The sequence below is a fragment of the Rhinolophus ferrumequinum genome, chromosome 18 (genome assembly GCF_004115265.2).
Source record: "Rhinolophus ferrumequinum isolate MPI-CBG mRhiFer1 chromosome 18, mRhiFer1_v1.p, whole genome shotgun sequence".
In the NCBI taxonomy this organism is placed as follows: domain Eukaryota; kingdom Metazoa; phylum Chordata; class Mammalia; order Chiroptera; family Rhinolophidae; genus Rhinolophus; species Rhinolophus ferrumequinum.
The window spans coordinates 62,015,911-62,033,564 of NC_046301.1; the positions used below are offsets into that span (position 1 = coordinate 62,015,911).

General features: G+C 57.0%; 2 protein-coding genes across 3 annotated transcripts; one reads left to right on the plus strand and one right to left on the minus strand.

The window, feature by feature from the left end:
* Positions 1–1,659: 1,659 nt before the first annotated feature.
* On the minus strand, positions 1,660–7,219 carry KISS1R (KISS1 receptor). Of its 2 annotated transcripts, XM_033133541.1 has the most exons (9): positions 7,105–7,219; positions 6,883–6,952; positions 6,157–6,280; positions 5,329–5,403; positions 4,624–5,042; positions 3,811–3,935; positions 3,204–3,339; positions 2,739–2,971; positions 1,660–2,560 (listed from the first exon to the last, which is right to left on the minus strand). In XM_033133541.1, the coding sequence occupies exons 3-9, from the start codon at positions 6,249–6,251 to the stop codon at positions 2,114–2,116; spliced, it is 1,530 nt and encodes a 509-aa protein (XP_032989432.1). In that variant the 5' UTR covers positions 6,252–6,280; positions 6,883–6,952; positions 7,105–7,219; the 3' UTR covers positions 1,660–2,113. The 2 variants fall into 2 exon arrangements, with proteins under 2 accessions (XP_032989432.1, XP_032989433.1); XM_033133542.1 differs by lacking the exon at positions 7,105–7,219 and having other exon boundaries at positions 4,624–6,280; positions 6,883–7,083.
* Positions 7,220–7,257: 38 nt separating this feature from the next.
* On the plus strand, positions 7,258–15,634 carry R3HDM4 (R3H domain containing 4). Its single transcript, XM_033135217.1, has 8 exons — positions 7,258–7,390; positions 11,310–11,464; positions 11,849–11,973; positions 12,381–12,504; positions 12,656–12,741; positions 13,188–13,273; positions 13,355–13,410; positions 14,501–15,634. The coding sequence occupies exons 1-8, from the start codon at positions 7,320–7,322 to the stop codon at positions 14,602–14,604; spliced, it is 807 nt and encodes a 268-aa protein (XP_032991108.1). The 5' UTR covers positions 7,258–7,319; the 3' UTR covers positions 14,605–15,634.
* The last annotated feature ends 2,020 nt before the right edge of the window (positions 15,635–17,654 follow it).

Here is a 17,654-nt window from a genome sequence, read left to right on the forward strand (position 1 = left end):
ACACTGTAGTACAATATCGCAATCAGGATATGGACATTGATGCAAGCCACCGAAGTCACTTTCCCCATTTTACTTGTACGTGTGTGTGTTTTGTTCTCTACAGTTTTATCACTTGTGTAGGTTCGTGTATTCGCCACCATGGTCCAGGGACAGACTGCTTCCATCACAAGGGTCCCTCATGTCGCCCACCCACCTTTCCCCCCTCGCCATCATCTGTCACACCAGCAACCACTAATCTGTTCTCCACGTCATAATTTTGTCATCTCGAGGATGTTCATAGACCAACTCCCACACCACGAACCTATGGGGATGCCCCTTGCTGCTCAGCATCATTCCCGAGGTCCAGCCAAGGTGTTGCCAGTATCCATAGTGTATCCACAACTTTTTCTTGCTGAGTCACAGTCTGTGATGTGGCTGGATCATGGTCTGTCTAACCATTCGCCTGTTAAAGGACAGCTGGTTGGTTCCAGTTTGGGGCTGTTGCAAATACAACTGCTATGAACATATGTATGCACATTTTGCATGAACAGGAGTTTTTGTTTCTCTGAGAGAGATGCTGGAGTCCAGCCCTCTTTAACTATTTTTTAATTCCTTTTTCACAGGGAAATCCTGCCACTTGCTCTGCACACACCCCCTCTTTTAATCCTCTCAGCACACCTGGCTCGTTATTCATCCCACAAATATTTGTTCAGCCCTACTGTGCACTGGGCCCTGGGGACACATGGAGGACCAAGTCAGACATGCACCCAACAGGTACAACACAAAGATGTCAGAGCTGTGATGGGGGCAGCAATGGGCCTCGGTGGGGTACCTGACCCAGTCTGGAGGGATCCAGGAAGACTTCCCAGAGGAGGAGGCAACTGACCTGAGACTTGATAGATGAGTGAGGGTGCACCCGGCACAACAGAGGGAACTGCATGTGCAAAGGCCCAGAGGCAAGGATGGCAATTCAGGAAGCCACAGGGGGAGGGTGAGTTTGGGACAGTGGGGGCAGGAGAGGAGGTAGGCAGGGCCTGTGAGCAAAAGGGAGACTTTCATCTTCATGTCCAGCCCAGTCTGGAGGCTGGGTCTTCAAAACCAGAACAAACAAGCTTCGGGCCAATGTCAAAATGGCGCGGTGTCTCTGCCTCTCAGTCTCACATTAACATCTCTGAAAATCTGGATTGCTTGGAGACCCATGTCCTCAAATGATTTGGGAGGACTGGGACCCTCCAAGATACGGACGGTTGTCCTTCAGGGTCACAAAGCCTGCCAACTGTAGGACTTTGGGGGAGGCTGCTCTATGCCTCCCACCTCCAGCAGGCACATGCAGCCCCACCCACCAGGAGGTAGGGTCTCTTCCCCTCTGGTGGAATCTGGGTGGGACTCTGACAGCTCAATGTGGAACTGTGACATTTTGGGACTTCTGAGCACAGGTCTCAGGAGGCGAGCAGTTTCCGCCTAATCTCAGAAGATTCTGGCCAGGAATGTCTGACTTTCCAGAACCACCATACAGGGAAGAAGCCCAACAGCTACACAAGCAAAGCCTTTTGGGCCTTCCTGGTCCAGCCAACCCTACATGGTCACTGGGCCAGCTGAACCCCATGACCCCACAGAATCGTGAGAGATAACAAATGGACACTTTGTTTAAGGCAGTTTGTTACATGGAAATCAGTCCTGCTTCTCAAATGGGCAGCTTTGCATACTGTGCCCCAGGAAGGTTTTATTTACTCAATGATACCAGTTTTCCAGCCAGGACGCTGGACACTCACCAAATAGCAGCAATAACACCTTGTTTCGTCAATTTTTAAGATGCACAGTGTGTTCACATTTTGATATCGCTGACAATGGGATGAATTTAACAATCGTACAGGCAATCTGGAGGCAGTGTGTGAAAACGTCTACTGATGATTCCTGAAAAGTTCCAGAACGTGCCAGCATCAAAGCATCTTCAGTTTCAGGAAATGCAGAAATAATCATCACAATAGGAAGAGCAGCAAACATCACAGCCAATTTGTACCAAACATTACAAGAGGACAAGATATGTTCACTAGGATTATCTTGGACAAAAATTAAGATATTAATAACAGAATAAGAGCAGGGCTTGTTTCCGAGGGGCCCATCTCCATCCCGCTCAAAGAGGGGCAGCATGTTCCCTCAGGACGCATAGCCTGCACCGTCCCAGCCCACTGCTCCCCTGCTTCCGCATCCTGGGGGCCGGGTGGGCGGTCAGGCAGTGCAGCTCGGCGTGGGGGGCGGCGGGGCACCAGGGCCCAGGCCGCCGGGGTCGCCGGGGAGCGCAGGGGCAGACGCGGCGGAAGGCCTGACGGAAGTGCGAGCCCAGGAACGCGTAGAGCAGCGGGTTGAGCGCCGAGTTGCTGTAGGACGTGCAGTGCGCCGAGATCTTAAGCACGTAAGCGGCGTAGCTGCGCGGGTGCCAGGAGCCCGCTGGGCCCAGCGCCTGCAGCACCAGGAACAGCTGGATGGGTCCCCAGCAGGCCGCGAAAAGCAGGACTACCGCCGCCACCAGCCGTGACACCTTGGTGCGCACAGCGCCTGCTCGCTCCACCAGCAGCTGCCCCTGGGGGTGGGGAGAGGTGGGAGGAGGACAGTCTATAGGCCACCCCCTCAGATCTTTCCTCCTTGGCCGTCTCAGATTCCCCCACTGCCCCTTTCAGACCCCTGCAGATGCTCTCTCCCCCAACTGTGCCAACCCCCACTCCAGCCTGGCGGCGCCCCCCTCCCACCCAGCGGCGCACCTGCAGGGCGCTGTCCGCGGGCGCGGGGCGCACTGCGGGCCGGGCCAGGTGGCGCAGCATGGCCCCGTAGCAGGCACAGGTGGCGACCAGCGGCAACAGGTAGAGCGCCAGCAGGTTGTAGAGCACGAAGGCGCGCTCGAGGGCGCGGCTGGGGAAGGCCTCGCTGCAGTAAATGCGCGGCCCAGGAGAGAGGCGGTGCAGGGCGAGCACCGGAGCAGACACGGCCGCCGAGCCTGCACCACAGGCGCGGCTGAAGACCTTGCCGGGCACGAGGGTTGCCAGAGGTCCAGGGCCCTGGTCCCCCAGGTGCCTCTCCAGTCCGCACCCTCGTGGTTCTTCGCAGGGAGCGTTATTGCGCCTATTTCCCAAATGCACGACCGAACCCCAGAGAGGGGCAATGAGTGGGAGGGCGCACAGGGCAAGAGGACTTGTCCCCCCACTCCTGTGACCCCGCGCTTCACTCACCCACCCAGATGCCCAGGCTGACGGCCAACGCCAGGCGGGGCGTCCGGCGGTGCAGGGCGCGCAGCGGAAATACGGTCACATACCAGCGGTCCACGCTCATGGCGGTCAGGGTGGCGCAGGTGGCCTGCACGGAGACCTGGGAGGGCCGGGAGCTGGGCGTGTGCCCCACACCCCGCCCGGTCTGGGGCCTGATCTGTCCGCACCCACCCTACTGGTCCCTCCACATGTCCAACCACTCAGGCACACACTGGACTTGTCCTGGGAGAGTCTCCAGGGGCCACAATTGAAAGGGCAGAATAAAACCCATACTAGAGAGGATCCCAGGATGGTGGGGGTTAGAGGGGACCCTGAGACTCACAGGGAGAGGCAGGACTACCCTAGGAACTCAGGACAGGTGGGGCAAGGGCCATCTCTGTGCCCATCCCTCACACCGGCCCCTATCTGTGTCCCTCCCCATTGCCTGGGTCCTCTTCCCCACCACCACCAGGTCCAGGCTCCACCTCCTCCCAGCTGCATCCTCCAGACTCTGCCTACACGCCCCTCCCAACCGGTTTTCCAGGCCACCCACACCCAGACTCAGCCCCTGGCTCCCCAGCCCATGGCCCACCTGCTGAATGTAGTTAACGAACTTGCACATGAAGTCGCCCAGCACCCAGGCAGGCAGCAGGTAGAGCAGGGCGGTGAAGGGCACGCAGCACAGCAGGAAAGTCACGTCCGTGGCTGCCAGGTTAGCTGCAGGCGGGATGAGAGGACGCTGGACATGGGGCACACAGACCTCAGCCACCCAGCGCTCCTGGCCCAGGTCCCTAGCTCTTGCTTTTGTGGGAGTGACCAGCCGGACAGCTCTAGAAGTTCCCCTATTCCTTCATTCTCCCCTTTTACATTTCAAACGTCCCCCACACACTCCGGCACAGGCTTCACAGCCATTGGAGCAGCTTCAGTGGGCCCCGCTACCGCCTGACTGGGCTGGGAGCGCCTGAGCAGGTCCCTGTCTCTCTGAGCCTCAGTTTACTCGTCTGCAAGTGAGCGATTGTGGTGGAGAGTACTGAGCACTCACACAAACGTGCAAACTGAGCCACTGAGACAGAGGTTGCTAACTGGGGGCTCGGGGGCCAAGCAGTTCCTCCCCACACTTCTTTTATTCATCACTGCGTCATAAGAACCACATTTCAATGGGACATCTTCCTCGAGTGGCAGGGGCGAGCTCTCTGTGTACCACACCCTCCAGGCTCCCTTTTGACTACAACGGCCCGCATGAAACCCTCCAAGGCAAAGTTTGCAACCTGTAGCGTATGGTACAGGGACAGTAGGGAAAGGACGGGAGAACTGCAGGGGCCTAGAGGCACTGTGAGGGGGCACCCCCGGGCCACTCCGTCCTCTTGGCGACCTCCGGAATGGCGCGCTGCGCCTGGGTGCTCACCAATGTAGAAGTTGGTCACCGTGTGCATCTGCTTGTGGCGGCAGATGACGAAGATGACAAGCAAGTTTCCTGTCAAGCCAAGCAGCATCAGTGCGGCGAAGAAGAGTGGCATGAGCCAGGCGTCCACCGGCCACAGATCAGGGTCCGGGCCATCGGTGGCGTTGGCGCCAAAGCCTGGGCAGCCGGATACGTTGGCCAGCGCCCACCAGGATGCATTGGTTCCTGACATGGCCAGGGCGTGCGAGGCTTCGCCGCCCTCTTCCTCCCGGCCTCCTTCTGGGATTTCGTCCCAGGATCGCCGCGGAGATGCTCCTCCTGGCCTCGTCCTGGGGATGCCCGCTCCAAGCCCGAGAAGGTTTTCGGTTGGAGGACACCGGATCTGGAGGGCGGCTCCGCTGGGCTCAGCTGCGCCTTTGCTCCTGCCGTAGCCTCCGCATGTTTATACCCCAATCCCCCACCATTGTCCCTGCCTTCTGGCCTCTCCTGCAGCTGTTCGCCACTCCCTCCACTGCCTGTGCACCCTCCATCCACCCGTACAGCAACCTTCTCCCCATTCCCTCCACCCCTTGAACAGTCAGGGTGAGAGCGCTAGAGGGTACCGGCTGGAGGAGGGGATTGGGGTGGAGCCAGGGATGGATAGGCTGCATGGAGGCTGCTGTGGAACCTGGAAGGACGGACCCTGGGGGGGGCGGTGCAGAGACTCACCGTGGGGGGCGGGTGCTCTGGCGGTTAGATAGATGTCTGTTCTTTAAGGAACTCAACCTCCCTTGACTCCGGTTGCTGCAAATCAGACCCCTAGGATGTGACCACCTCCCAGCTCATGTGCAGCGGTTGGCAGACATCTGCACTGGGCACATGGACACCTGTGCTGTTGGTGGAAGGTACCAGGTGGAGGGCAATTTACAAAGGACACTGTTGATCCCGAATACCCACGCTCAGAAATGTACCTGAGACTAGCCCACAAAACAGTGTACCAGGATGTCCAGGCCATCGTGGAGTACTATGCAGCAGAGAAAAAGATGCTACCCTTTGTACAGACTAAAATGGGAGCAGAGATGAGTAAGTATGCACAGGTATTAAAGCACATCAGTGTCTCCAGGGGGAAGTACAAAGAGCTGGTGGGGGGGGGACACATTTCCCTGTTCACTCTTTTTATACCTTCAAAGTTAATCTTGATAATGGGGACCCAGTTGCCTCAGTCCTCCTCCCCACCACCACCCTGTCCAGGTTCCACCTCAGAAAAATCCCTTTGGGGTGGTAATGAAAGACAGATTAGGGTGAGGGGACTCATGATTATCAGGTAGGAATGGAGGAACTGTTTTGGGGGAATTGGTGGCAGAGCACTCAGCAGGTGCTTAGACCTTCACGGTGGGGATCTGGGGAGTAGCAGAAGCTCACGGACAGGATGAGGGTCTGTGCATCCAGAAGGGTGTGAAGAAGGTGCAATACAGGTTCCTGGGAGTGAGGCCCCCGTCACGGCAAGGCCTGGGCTGCATCCTCTAGAATTGGCATATTAATTGAGCAGCTACTCACCATGGGCCAGAGCAGGAGATCAAACATCCGTGGCCCCCTGAGCCCCCTCCTCGCCTCCTCCTGGAGGACTGTTCTCTCTCGACATGCATCACCATTGATTTCTTTTGCCTCTTTTCACACTTATCTACATGAAACCACACAGTGTGAGCTCTTTTGGGTCTTTTAGCCCTTCCACCTCCTTTCTTTTTCTTGTCCCCCCCTTGCTCTTTATTTGTTAAGGCAACCGGGTTATTTGTCCTGTATAATTTGCACCAGGCAGGATCTGGTGGGTTTCCCACTTTGCTTGTAGACTGAAGAGCAGATTCTAGATTCTACGGTAGCTTTAACTCTTTGCTCCAAGCCCTCTCGTGGCTCCCCATTGCCCTCAGGACACAAACCAGATCTGTCATCACAGGACCACCAGGCTCACAAATCTACCCCTCCCTTCCACTACTATTCTCCTTGCCCCTCCATCACTGGCTTTGGATGCCCCAGGACCTTTGCACTGGCTGTTCCCTCTGCATGGCACCCCCTTCCCACTTTTGTAGTTTGCCAGTCTCCGTGTGAGAGGCCTCCTCTTCCCCCGACTCAGTGAGGGAGGGGTCTGTCTTGGTCACTGCTGGGTCCACAGAGCCCAGCACTGGCCTCAGCCCACAGTGGACATCTGTTAAATGAATAAACCCAAAAAAGCAAAAGGGGTGGGGGCTGACATCTCATTTTCAGAGATGAGTAAACTGAGGCACCCACCTGGTGCTCCAGGGGCTACACTTTACTGGCGACTGGGAGGGGGCTAGTAGAAGGGACGTTCCAGTCGGTGCTGGAGAGGGGGAGTATGGGTCATTTAGACTCTCCCCAGTCTCTGAAAAGGGCGCCCCCCAACTACCCAGGCCTCAGTGTCAAGTATCCTGTTGATCCCGGCTGGGTGCCCGGCCCTGCCCACAGCCTGATTTTGTGGCTGCTGTCCCCCACCTCCGCTTCAGTTTCTTAGTTTCCCCGTCTGTCCCTCAGGGGCTGGGTACCCCTCCACCCGCAGCCTGGGGCCTAGCCGGCCTCGTGGCGGCGGTCCCCTCCCCACGCGTCCAGGCTCCAGGATCCGCCTCGGCCCGCCTCCGGGAGCCCGTCACTTCCTGCCCGGCCCCAAGTAAGCCCTGCCGGGTGGCGGCGCCGACGGCGACATCTGAGCCATGGTCGCGCTGGAGAACCCCGAGGGCGGCTCGGAGGCGGCGGGGGACGCCCCGGGCGGGCGACGGACGCTGTGAGCGCGGTGGGGCGGGCGGGGCGCGCCCTCCAGGGCTCCAGTTACCCCACACCCCTCCCCACCTCGGCCGCAGCCCCAGGCCCGTCCCGCCCCTTTCCTTCGGTGACACCTCCTATATGCGGGTGGGGGTGGGGTTTTATTGTTACCCAGTGTTTACCCCGGGAAATCCCATCTCCGACCGGGGGCGAAGGGGCATACCGGGTTTATGGTTTTACAGACCCCTGGAACCTGGAGTCCGGGCCGGTACGGACCTGCCTCGGGGTTCTGTGCGCCTGTCACTGCTCGCGTGAGGCTGGCGCTGCGCGGTGTCCCTTGACTTTCACCCACACGCGGTGTTACTGTCCCCTGGCTGGGTACTCACCCCACAGACAGGGCTGGTTCCCCGCTTGGGTTATCAACCCCTCCTCTGGGGGGAGATGACTGTTGGTTTATGTCGGGCTGCTTTCCCAGATTAAATGCGGCGGGAGTGGGGGCTTAAAAACCAGGTAGTCGAGCCTGTGTGTCCCGAGAGGAAGACTGGAAGCAGGTGGAGCGGCCCCATCTGGGTGTGGAGACTGTTGGTCGCAGATTTGCTTTGAACCCCGGCCTTTAGGCAGAAACCTGTGTGGTCCGCCCTTCGGTGCCTCAGTTTCCCCACCTGTAAAATGAGATAATAACAATGGCTTCTTCTCAGAGTGGTGGGGGTCAATGAACCCGCAGCCCAAGATGCCCAGCAAGTGGGATCATCCACTCTTCAATTATCCTAAACATCTTATTATTGTAGTTGCTTTATTATTTTAAAAGGATCTTATTTCATTATTTTTATTGTTGTTATTTTATTATGATATTTATTATTACTCTATTGTTATTATATTTATTACCTTTTATTATTATCTCCTCTGGGTGCTTAGCAGAGGCCATACAGGTCTCTATGGAACCCACAATGAGCCACTCCCAGTGCCCCCATCTCCGTGTGCTGAGGGGTGTGGCCACTGTTGTGGGGGCCCCACTGGGCCCCACCCAGCCTGAGTCACCTCAGCCCTGAGCCCTCTTGATTTCCTGCTGGGGAACTAGGTTCCTCTCTTGCCTGTTCCTGGGGGAGGGTACCAGTCAGAGAGGGTGGTTTTGGTCCAAGGTGGCAGGTGTCAAAATTCCCCATTTCAGGGAGCAGAACTGGGAGCTACAAAGTCTGTTTCCCCCAAACACAATTTTGATTTAACAGCTGTTCGCTATTGGACCTGTCCACTGTGCAGACATTTCCCAAGGACTATGGGTCCAGGAAGTCCCAGGGGCTCTGTCTGGGTCCTCAGTGTCCCTATCTATGAAGAGGTCTCTGGAAGGCACGGGAGGCAGATGAACTGGCCCTTAGGTGAATGTGTAAACAGAAGGTCAGGTATTCACTCAACAAATAGCTATTGAGCACCTGCTGTGAGCCAGGTGCTGGGGACACAGCAGGGACCAAGACCCATCCAGGGACCCATCCTGTGTCCTGTTCCCATAGGTCTAGCAAGGGAGGTGAGGATTAAGGAGTAAACACATACACGGACCAGCTGGTTTCAGATGCCAACTGGTGAAACAGGCAAACGGCTGATTGGGCTAGTGGGGCAGGGACTATTTCTGGGGAGGTGACATTTGGGCAGAGGCCAGAATGAGCTGAGAAACGGTGCTTCAGGCAGAGGGCTCAGCGCGTGCAAAGGCCCTGAGGTGGACTGTTTTTGGCAAGTTTGAGGCACATGAAGGGGCTCCTGTGGCCAGAGTAGAGGAAGCCATGGAGGAGATATGGGGTTGGGCATCAATGTTTTGATGTATAGATATATTTTATATGAAATTTATACCAATGTCCAACCACCCCCAGCCTTCATTACAAATCTGACATACCGTGCTGCTTCTGCCCTGCCCCCTTCCACCCTGTCCTTTCTGTGTCTTGAGTGGGGGGATCTGGACCCCCTGAGGCCACATGTTTCTTATCTCCTGCTGGAATCTGGTTGAAGTCAGCAAGTTTGAATTGGTAGACTCATTTTCCAGTGCTCAACTCAGAGTTTCAGGCCTGTGAGAGGGTGGTAAGCCCCCTGTGAGACCATGCATAGACTGTATGGTCCAGGTACAGGACAGGCAAGGAGGAGCCAGGCCAAGGAGGAGCTGAGCCTTGCTCTGAGGTGCTGAGGAGCTATGGGAGGTCATGGAGCAGGGGAGATACCAGCTGGGTCTTAGCTTTGGTCTGAGGAGCTCACCAGAGACCTCTGTGGATCCAGGAGAAAAGCAGGAGGCTGAGTAGTTGGGGTGGGGTTGGGGTTTCCTGTCAAGACTCAGGTTCAAATCTTAGCTCTGCTCCTACTCTCAAGGTGCCGGGGAGCCCCATCTCTCAGAGCCCCACGCCCTGAGGGCTGGAACTCTCTCACTGAGTCCTGCCCTCTTCTGACATCCCCCGACAGCTCCCCCCGGATGTGGCTTCTGTTATCGGCCCCACCAGACCACCATGCTGGACTCTGTCCAGCTCCCAGAGTGGAGACACAGGCTCTGGAGTTCCAGGGAGACCATAGGTGTCTGAGGCTTGGAGTGGGGGTGCTTGGGCCTCTGGGAGGCAACCCTCAGGTCAGGTCCTGTGCTTACTTGATATGTGAATGCTAATCCAGGGATGTTGCTATGATCAATGGTGTTGCTGAGGAGGTGAGCTCCCCATCACAGGAGGAAACCAAGCAGGTGGCAGCTGGGTCGCAGGGAGAAAATACCTGTCCCAGCTCTTCTTGTCTCTAAGTGCCCCCTCCCAGACTCACAGGCACCCACAGGGATTTTTCGGGAGAACTGATCAAGCAGTTAATTTTTTGAGTACCTACTGCATGCCAGGCATACGTGTAAGTGCACACATGGAGGTTACAGTCTAGTGGGAGAGGTGGTCAGTCGTCAGCAGAGTAGCATGTACAGTGATCAGAAAACCAAAGCAGTAAGGTATTAAATAGTGGAGGTCAGAATCTCACTGTTGAGGTTTCCACAAAAGCCAAAAGACAGTGAGTGGTGAGCCATTTAGAGTCTAGGGCAGCGTGCATCAGGCAGGGGCACAGCCAATGCAAAGGCCCAGAGGTGGGACAATGCCTTACTACTGGAGAAGCAGCAAGGACCTGGCTGGAGCAGGAGTGAGAGGGAGGGAGTTAGGGTATGGGGACGGGGGAGCCTGGGACCCCGACCCTCTAGGGGCCAGAATCCACCATCACCCACAGGATGAGGGTTTCTGAGCCCAGCGGGGACCATCCTGTGGTTTGGGGTTGTCAGCAGCTCCCCAGGAAGGCCTAGCAGCTTCTTGCCAGGAAGATTCCATCCAAGAGCCCCCTGCCCCCCACCCCCTGCACCTGACCTGCAGGTCCCCTGCGGGTCCCCAGCGGGAGGCCTGGCTTTGGTGCTGCTAATCCATCTCCACAGTTAATGCCATCTGCTCAGAGGAAAGCAGATTAGTGGGGGGGGGCACTCCAGCCCCCTCCCTGATCCTGGCCCCTTTGGCACATGAAGTGGGACTAAGGGGGGCACGAGGTGGGTGGGCTCAGGTGAACCAAGTCTCTTGAGAAACTCTCAGAGTCTGGTAGTTTTCAAATCCGAGCCTCACCAGCTTGCAGCTAAAATCTGGAAGGCTGAGGAAGGGGGGGGGTTACAGCTTTTCTCAGCCACCCACCTGATGTGTGAATTTAGGCAAGTGTCTTCTCTTCTCTGAGCCTGGGTTTACTAATCTGTCATCACAATTGTGCCTACCTTCCGGATGATGTAACCATGAAACAAAATGAAAGTTTAAGGGTCCATGGCTACACATGTCAGGAGATGAGCTCCCCGTTGTTGGAGGAAACCAAGCCGGTGGTGGCTATGATGGAGAGCAGTGGTAGGGCTCTTCCTGGGGGTCCTGGCCTGTCCTGGCTCTGAGGACTGTCCCCCCACCCCCCGTCCCGGCCCACAGGCACCTTCCAGGATGCCTGCCCACTCTAGCCAGCTCCCAAGTGAAGAGGTTCTCAGCCTCCAAACGGAAGCAGCACTTCATCAACCAGGCTGTGCGGAACTCAGACCTTGTGCCCAAGGCCAAGGGGCGGAAGAGCCTCCAGCGCCTAGAAAACAGTAAGGAGGGGTCAGGGGGCACCTCCTGCTGACCCCTAGGCCTCAGATGAGAATGGTGTGCGTGTTAGCACTAACCATTGCCCCTACCATGAGCCTGGCCCTGAGCTGGGGATGGGCCAGAGGGAGCTCTGGGCATTGGAGTTCGGACTTTAAAGGGTGTGTAGGAGTTAAAGGGTATATAGTTCAATGAGGCAGGGGAAGGTAGAAGGAGTTCTGGTTTCTGTGCTTTCTGGGAAAGACAGTTGGAGCATGGAGGTGGGGAGTCAGAAACTAAAGGCTGTAAATGAAGAGGCCAGGAAAAGAAAGACGACCGGGGTATCTCCATGGAGCCTGGGAGGCCCCAAGTGCCACACCCCTGCCCAAACACCATCTGTTTCCATCTAGCCCAATACCTCCTGACCCTGCTGGAGACAGATGGGAGCACATCTGGTCTGGAAGATGGGGACCTGGCACCCCCTGCAGCACCTGGCGTCTTCGCAGAGGCCTGCAACAACGAGACCTATGTGGAGGTGGGTCCCAGTACCGGGTCTCGCACCCTCTGCTCCAGCCGCTTTTTCTGTTCCAGCCCCACCACCAGGCATTGCCTGTGCGGGTGCCCCTGCCAGGAGCACCCACCCCTCTCTAGCCCCTTGATGAATGCCCCCTCAGTCTCCCTCAGGTCCCCAGAACAGGCCAGAACCCCCACCCGACCCCAGAACCTTCCAGCACTCGTGACTCATCTGCTCATCTATATCGATACCGCTCCGCAGACAGGCAGGTCCGCAGGTGCCCCATGAACTCTTGGCAGGTCCAGCGGGCAAAGGTGTCCTCAAGTATTTCCATGCCGTTTGTGGCTCTCAGTGTGCATTGGCCAGATGGGGAAACTGAGGCCTAGAGACATCTTGTCACTAGCCCAGGGCCTGCCTGCCTGTTCCAGGTCTGGAATGACTTCATGAACCGCTCCGGGGAGGAGCAGGAGCGGGTCCTCCGCTACCTGGAGGATGAGGGCAGGAGCAAGGCACGGAGGAAGGGGCCTAACCGGGGGGAGGATAGGCGGAAAGGTGAGGCCCGCACGGGGGAAGAGAGGGCACACGGATTGGGGCCTGGACGAGCATGTGGGGCGGAGCTGGGGACAGGTGGGGAGGAGCCTAGTGTGGGGGCGGGGCCGGCGGTTTCCTCCCGGGGCTGACCCCACGCCTTGGACTCTTGAAGAGTACCCGGCCTACACTCCCGGAGAGTGCTTCCAGCGCATCAGCCGGCGTCTTCGAGCGGTCCTCAAGCGGAGCCGCATCCCCATGGTGAATACGAGACGAGGCTGGGCCTGTCTCCACCTGCCTGTCTTGGCTTCTCAGTTGGGGGCGGGGTGAGGGGAGGCCTGTTACTCAGCGCTTGTGCGGTGGTGAAGACAAGACAGGATACGCACCAGTGTGATCAGACTGCAGGACCTAGGGCTGGGCAGGGGCTCTCTTTGAGGGTGGGAGGGCCAGGGGCAATGAAAGTGGACAGGCACTGCAGGATGTGTAGGAGTTCACCAGGCAGAAGGTGCCGGCATTCAAAGGTACGGAGATATGTATCTAAGTGCCTGGTATTCTTGGAACCACTTAAGTAGCTTCATGTAGCTGGTCAGAGGCCACATTTGAACCTAGGGCTTTAGGCTCTGGAGGCTGTCCCTGGCATGGGTGTCCTGGACAGCCTGTCCAAGATTCCAAAGTTGGCCTGATCCCTGGGCTTGTCTGTCCTGCAGGGAACGCTGGAGACCTGGGAGGAGAGGCTGCTGAGGTTCTTCTCTGTGTCCCCCCAGGCCGTGTACACAGCCATGCTGGACAACAGGTGACGGGTGGGGGCGGGCACTGTGAGCTCCCTGGGTGGCCAGTTTCAGCTCATGGCCACTCACCTCCTGTTCCTCCTCAGCTTCGAAAGACTCCTGCTCCACGCCATCTGCCAGTATATGGACCTCATCTCAGCCAGTAAGTGCCTGGGGCCTGGGACCCCCAAATGAGCCAATTTGGCCACAGCAAACTGAGGCCAAATGGGGTCTGCTCACTCAGCCAGAGGCTTCTGGGGGCTGCGGAACAGCCTGAGCAAAGCGGTGGCAGTGGGACACTGTGAGGCTCCTGTGGCCCTGGCGCTACTCTGAGTGACACAGTGTAACAGACACCCCTTCATCCACATCTTCAGGTCCATGGGGAGAGAAGGACCTGTGTGGGGATGATGAAGCTGGGCCTCAAGGGGCCCTGAGATTACATGAGGGTACCCCAGTGTCTGCACGTTCCTCATTTAGCTATAGCCCCCTTCCCCTGTGCCATACATGTGACTTCTGGCAAGTAACCCCTCCTGGGACCTGTGTCCCCACTTTACAGGAGGGGGTGGTCTCGGGACACAGCCCCCCCAGGAAGGGTGCTCACACGCCCTAGCTGGCCCTGAGCGCCCCCAATAGGAACTCCCCGTGCCTCTCTCTCTCTGCCTCCTGCCCAGAGTTGCTGAGACAATTTCCATGGCAACCCCAGGATGGTTCATCCTGAGATTCCTGAAGCTCTCCCTCACAGGAAAGCAGCCCCCATGCTTCCCTTTGTTCCCATAGACTCAGGATGTTTGCTTTTGTTCCCATAGGCTTAGGATGGAGGGACTGGGCTGGGGGTGCAAGATGGGGAGCAGGGGAGAGGGAAAAGCCGGGCCTGCACGGAGGAGGTGCCAGGGGAGGACTGAGCTTCAGAGATCCTGAGGGCAGGTATGGACGCAGGGGACCAGGAAAGAGGTGCGACACTTGTTCAGGGCCCGTGTCCCCTTGGCCTCCAGCCTCTGTGTCAGTGTGCCCATCTAAACACGGGATGAAGGACACAAAGGATGAAACAGGGTGCAGAGGGAGGCCCTAACGTAGCAACTGCTCTTTGCGGGAGTCTGGCCCTGGGACCTGGGGCGGGGGAGGGGGTCACATCAGACAGACCCTAAGTGCCAGCTTGCAGTGACTTCTGGCAGGGAAGAGCCAGAACTCGGTGCCTCTGTGTGCCATGACTCTCACGTTCCTTTCATTCTTGCCCCACTTGTCCCCTCTTGCAGGTGCTGACCTGGAGGGCAAGAGGCAGATGAAAGTCAGCAATCGTCACCTGGACTTCCTGCCACCTGGGCTGCTACTGTCTGCTTACCTGGAGCAGCGCAGCTGATGGCGGCCCTGCCTGCCGGCTCCTCTCCCCCACCAAGACTTCCCATACCATCTGCTAAAATATGTTTGTTATTTTTAGAGTTTGTCCTTGAAGATGTGCTCACCCCCTTGGGGAAGCGGTCTCCTCACCCTGGCCCCAGCCCGGCTCAGCTCTCCCAGGTGAACAGCTGGCAGCTGGGGCTGCCCCAAACTATCCCAGGGCCCCGTAGCTCCCCACTCTGGGACTTGTATTTGGGTGGGGAGACCGGTCTGTTCACTTTGATGTTCCTTCTTGATTCAGTTTTTTGTGCCCAGTCTGAAGCTTAAGTGAGAAGTAGCTGGGTTTTTATCACTTAATTCGGTGTGATTTGTTGTAGATTTTTAAATTTCCCATTTGGGAAGAAAAACCAAATACTTGCCCCAACTGATACATTGGGGGGCTTTCTTCTAGTCCCTGCTTTACCCCCTCCCAGTTTTAGGCTAGGATGGGGAGGTCTCTGGGGTGCTGCCCAGAAGCAGTCCATCTTCTCTGTGTGTGTGTGTGTGTGTGTGTGTGTGTGTGTGTGTGAGAGAGAGAGAGAGAGAGAGAGAGAGAGAGAGAGAGAGAGAGAGAGAGAGTGTGTGTGTGTCTGGGTACGCGTGGGCATACCAGTGCTCGTGACCCTAGACAAGCTGTGGCTTAAAGGCTGGTTTTAACCCTCTTTGGAATGTGTGTCAACGGGTGCCTTTTTGTGGCTTTTGGGGCCCTGCCTGCTCTACCACTCCCCCCACCTCCAACGTTTCTCCCCTCCTTTCATACTGGAGGTCTGGGACTTCCAGCCAGAAGCTCCCTCCCTCGGACTGCCACTTTCCCCACTCCATGTCCCCATGTCCCCTCACCTTTCCCCTCCTTCAGCCTGGCTCTAGCCTATTGGTTTGGGGTTTTCTCTTGCTGGTCACCCTGTCCTGGTCCAGAGAAGCAGGGCTGGGGGACACCCCACTCCCGTGTATGTGGTTAGTTGCTCATTGAGGAAAGTGGAGAGTTCAATAAATTTCTGGTGCTCTGGTCTCCAGCTGTGGGGTTTTCTTTTGGGGCAGGGCTGGGGCCCAACAGGCCCTCATGATGCTCTTGCGCCCTGGTCGCTGAGGGCTGTGGGCCTGGGGGGAGTAGCTTCACGCTGAGTTGCAGCCAGAGTGTGAGGCAGGTGGCAGAGAGACTTCTGGGAGCATCTGGCCATTGGCTCTGCCGCCCTGGCCCCTCACTGGTGCTTAGGTTCAAACCCCAGGTCTGCCACTTCCCAGCTGTATGATCCCCGCCCCCCAGCTGCATGAACTCGTGGAAGGTTTCTGAAGCAGCAGGAAGAAATATCCCACACTGTGCTGAAAACCACAGGGATTTCTCGTCTCCCAGGTCTGGAAGCCAGAAGTCCAAACTCAAGGTGTGGCAGGGCTGCGCTCCCTCCGGAGGCTCAAGGGGAGGGTCCTTCCTGCTTCTCTCAGCTCCTCGGGACTCCAGTGTCGCTTGGTTTGTGGCTACATCCCTGTGGCCTGTGCCTCCGTGGTCGTCACGTGGCTTTCTCCCTGCGTCTCTTCACGTTGTCTTCCCTCTATGTATGTCTGAGACTGGCCGGGGGTCCTGCAGGACCTCCCCATCCGGGTTTTCTGCTGTTTCCCCCATGATTGCACTGAGGGAAGCGCCCTGCTCATCTGATCACATCAGGGTCCCTGCTGTCCCAATTGCTCCTCACGGCTGACTTTGACGCTGATCTCCTGGCCGGGGTGCTTTTCAGGCTTCTGCACTGGGAAGTTAAACCACGCCCCACCCAGCCCCACCTGCCCTCTCGGAATGAGTCGCCTTGAGCAGCCAACGCGGAGGGATGGGAGTTTCCTAGAGGGCGGAGAATCTACGTTAATTCGATAGAAATTTTGCAAGGTAGGGCTGTGGATCTGGAGGAAGAGTTTCTATGGCTGTGGATATGGGGGAGGAGCTTCGCGTTGAGTGACAGCCGGAGAGTGAGGCAGGTGGAGAGACTGGAAGTGTCTGGCGGTTGGCTCGGCCGCCCTGGCCCCTCCCTGGTTCCTCGTTCAAACCTCAGCTCCGCCACGTCTCCCCGGCGCGGTGCCTGTATTTATTCAATCATTTATGTCTTTGTGGAGGGGTGGGTATTTACTTCCTACTACTTTGGGTTATAATCCAGTATGACTTCATTTTGTTGCAGAAATGACTCCAGGATTGGCCCCTGGGAGCTCTCCTGGAGGGCTCCCATGTCTCTTTGAGGCATCCCCATCATTGTGGGGTAATTTTCTGAGCACGGTCCTGACTTCCTGCCGCTACAAGATGCTCCTGCTCGGCTGGTGTATTTCTCTCAGGTGCCTGGTTCCTTTTATCCGGGCACTGTTTTGGAAACCAGTGGGCGCTGGGTGCACTGTATTCCATTTTAATATGCATTTAAATAATTTTAAAGATAGACGCTGAATAATGGAAATCCAAATGGCTAGTACGGAGGACAAAAGGAGATATTTGAGTCGCCAGCTCGGAGCCTCCCATCTGCGAAGGGGACCGAGTCCCCAGGTTCCCAGAGGACAGGATTCGGCCTCGGGCATGGGGCTCTGGGGGCCCACACAGGCCTCTCCCACTGCCACGCGGGTTCGAGTCTTGTCCTCGACATATGCTGGCTGTGTCAAGTTCTTCCAGCCGGGGTTCCCAGGCTGCCGGGTTCCCAGGCTGCCGGGTTCCCAGGGCCTCCAGGCCTTTGTCCAGGAGGTGCCTTACGCCCGGTGCACCCTTCCGTGCAATCCCCGGGGGTTCTTCCTGGGGAAGACCCTTCAAACTGGGGAAAGTCTGGCAGGAACAGAAGCAGCTTTTGGAGGAGGAATTGAGGATGGGGTTTGAATCCAGAAGAGCCCTCAATTGGATAAGGTACCTGGGCTTATCAGCGCCTCAGTTTCCCCACCTATAAACATTATACAGAAGTAGAGAACAAACAGAACTAGCTTTTAGAGGACTTAGTGATGGGGTTTGAGACCGGAAGCAACTTCGATTGGGTAAACCACTTCCTTTATTTTGTCGCAGTTCCTGATACCAGGAAAGAG

Excerpts from the sequence above, each read along its gene's own strand:
- R3HDM4 (XM_033135217.1), top strand. The coding sequence starts at position 7,320 with ATGGTCGCGCTGGAGAACCCCGAGGGCGGCTCGGAGGCGGCGGGGGAC. Across the intron at positions 11,974-12,380 it reads ACAACGAGACCTATGTGGAG|GTCTGGAATGACTTCATGAA; the intron begins GTGGGTCCCAGT and ends TGCCTGTTCCAG. Across the intron at positions 12,505-12,655 it reads GGGGGAGGATAGGCGGAAAG|AGTACCCGGCCTACACTCCC; the intron begins GTGAGGCCCGCA and ends GGACTCTTGAAG.
- KISS1R (XM_033133541.1), bottom strand. The coding sequence starts at position 6,251 with ATGGTGATGCATGTCGAGAGAGAACAGTCCTCCAGGAGGAGGCGAGGA. Across the intron at positions 3,340-3,810 it reads TCGTTAACTACATTCAGCAG|GTCTCCGTGCAGGCCACCTG; the intron begins GTGGGCCATGGG and ends CGGCCCTCCCAG. Across the intron at positions 2,972-3,203 it reads CAGCCTGGGCATCTGGGTGG|GCTCGGCGGCCGTGTCTGCT; the intron begins GTGAGTGAAGCG and ends CCTGTGGTGCAG.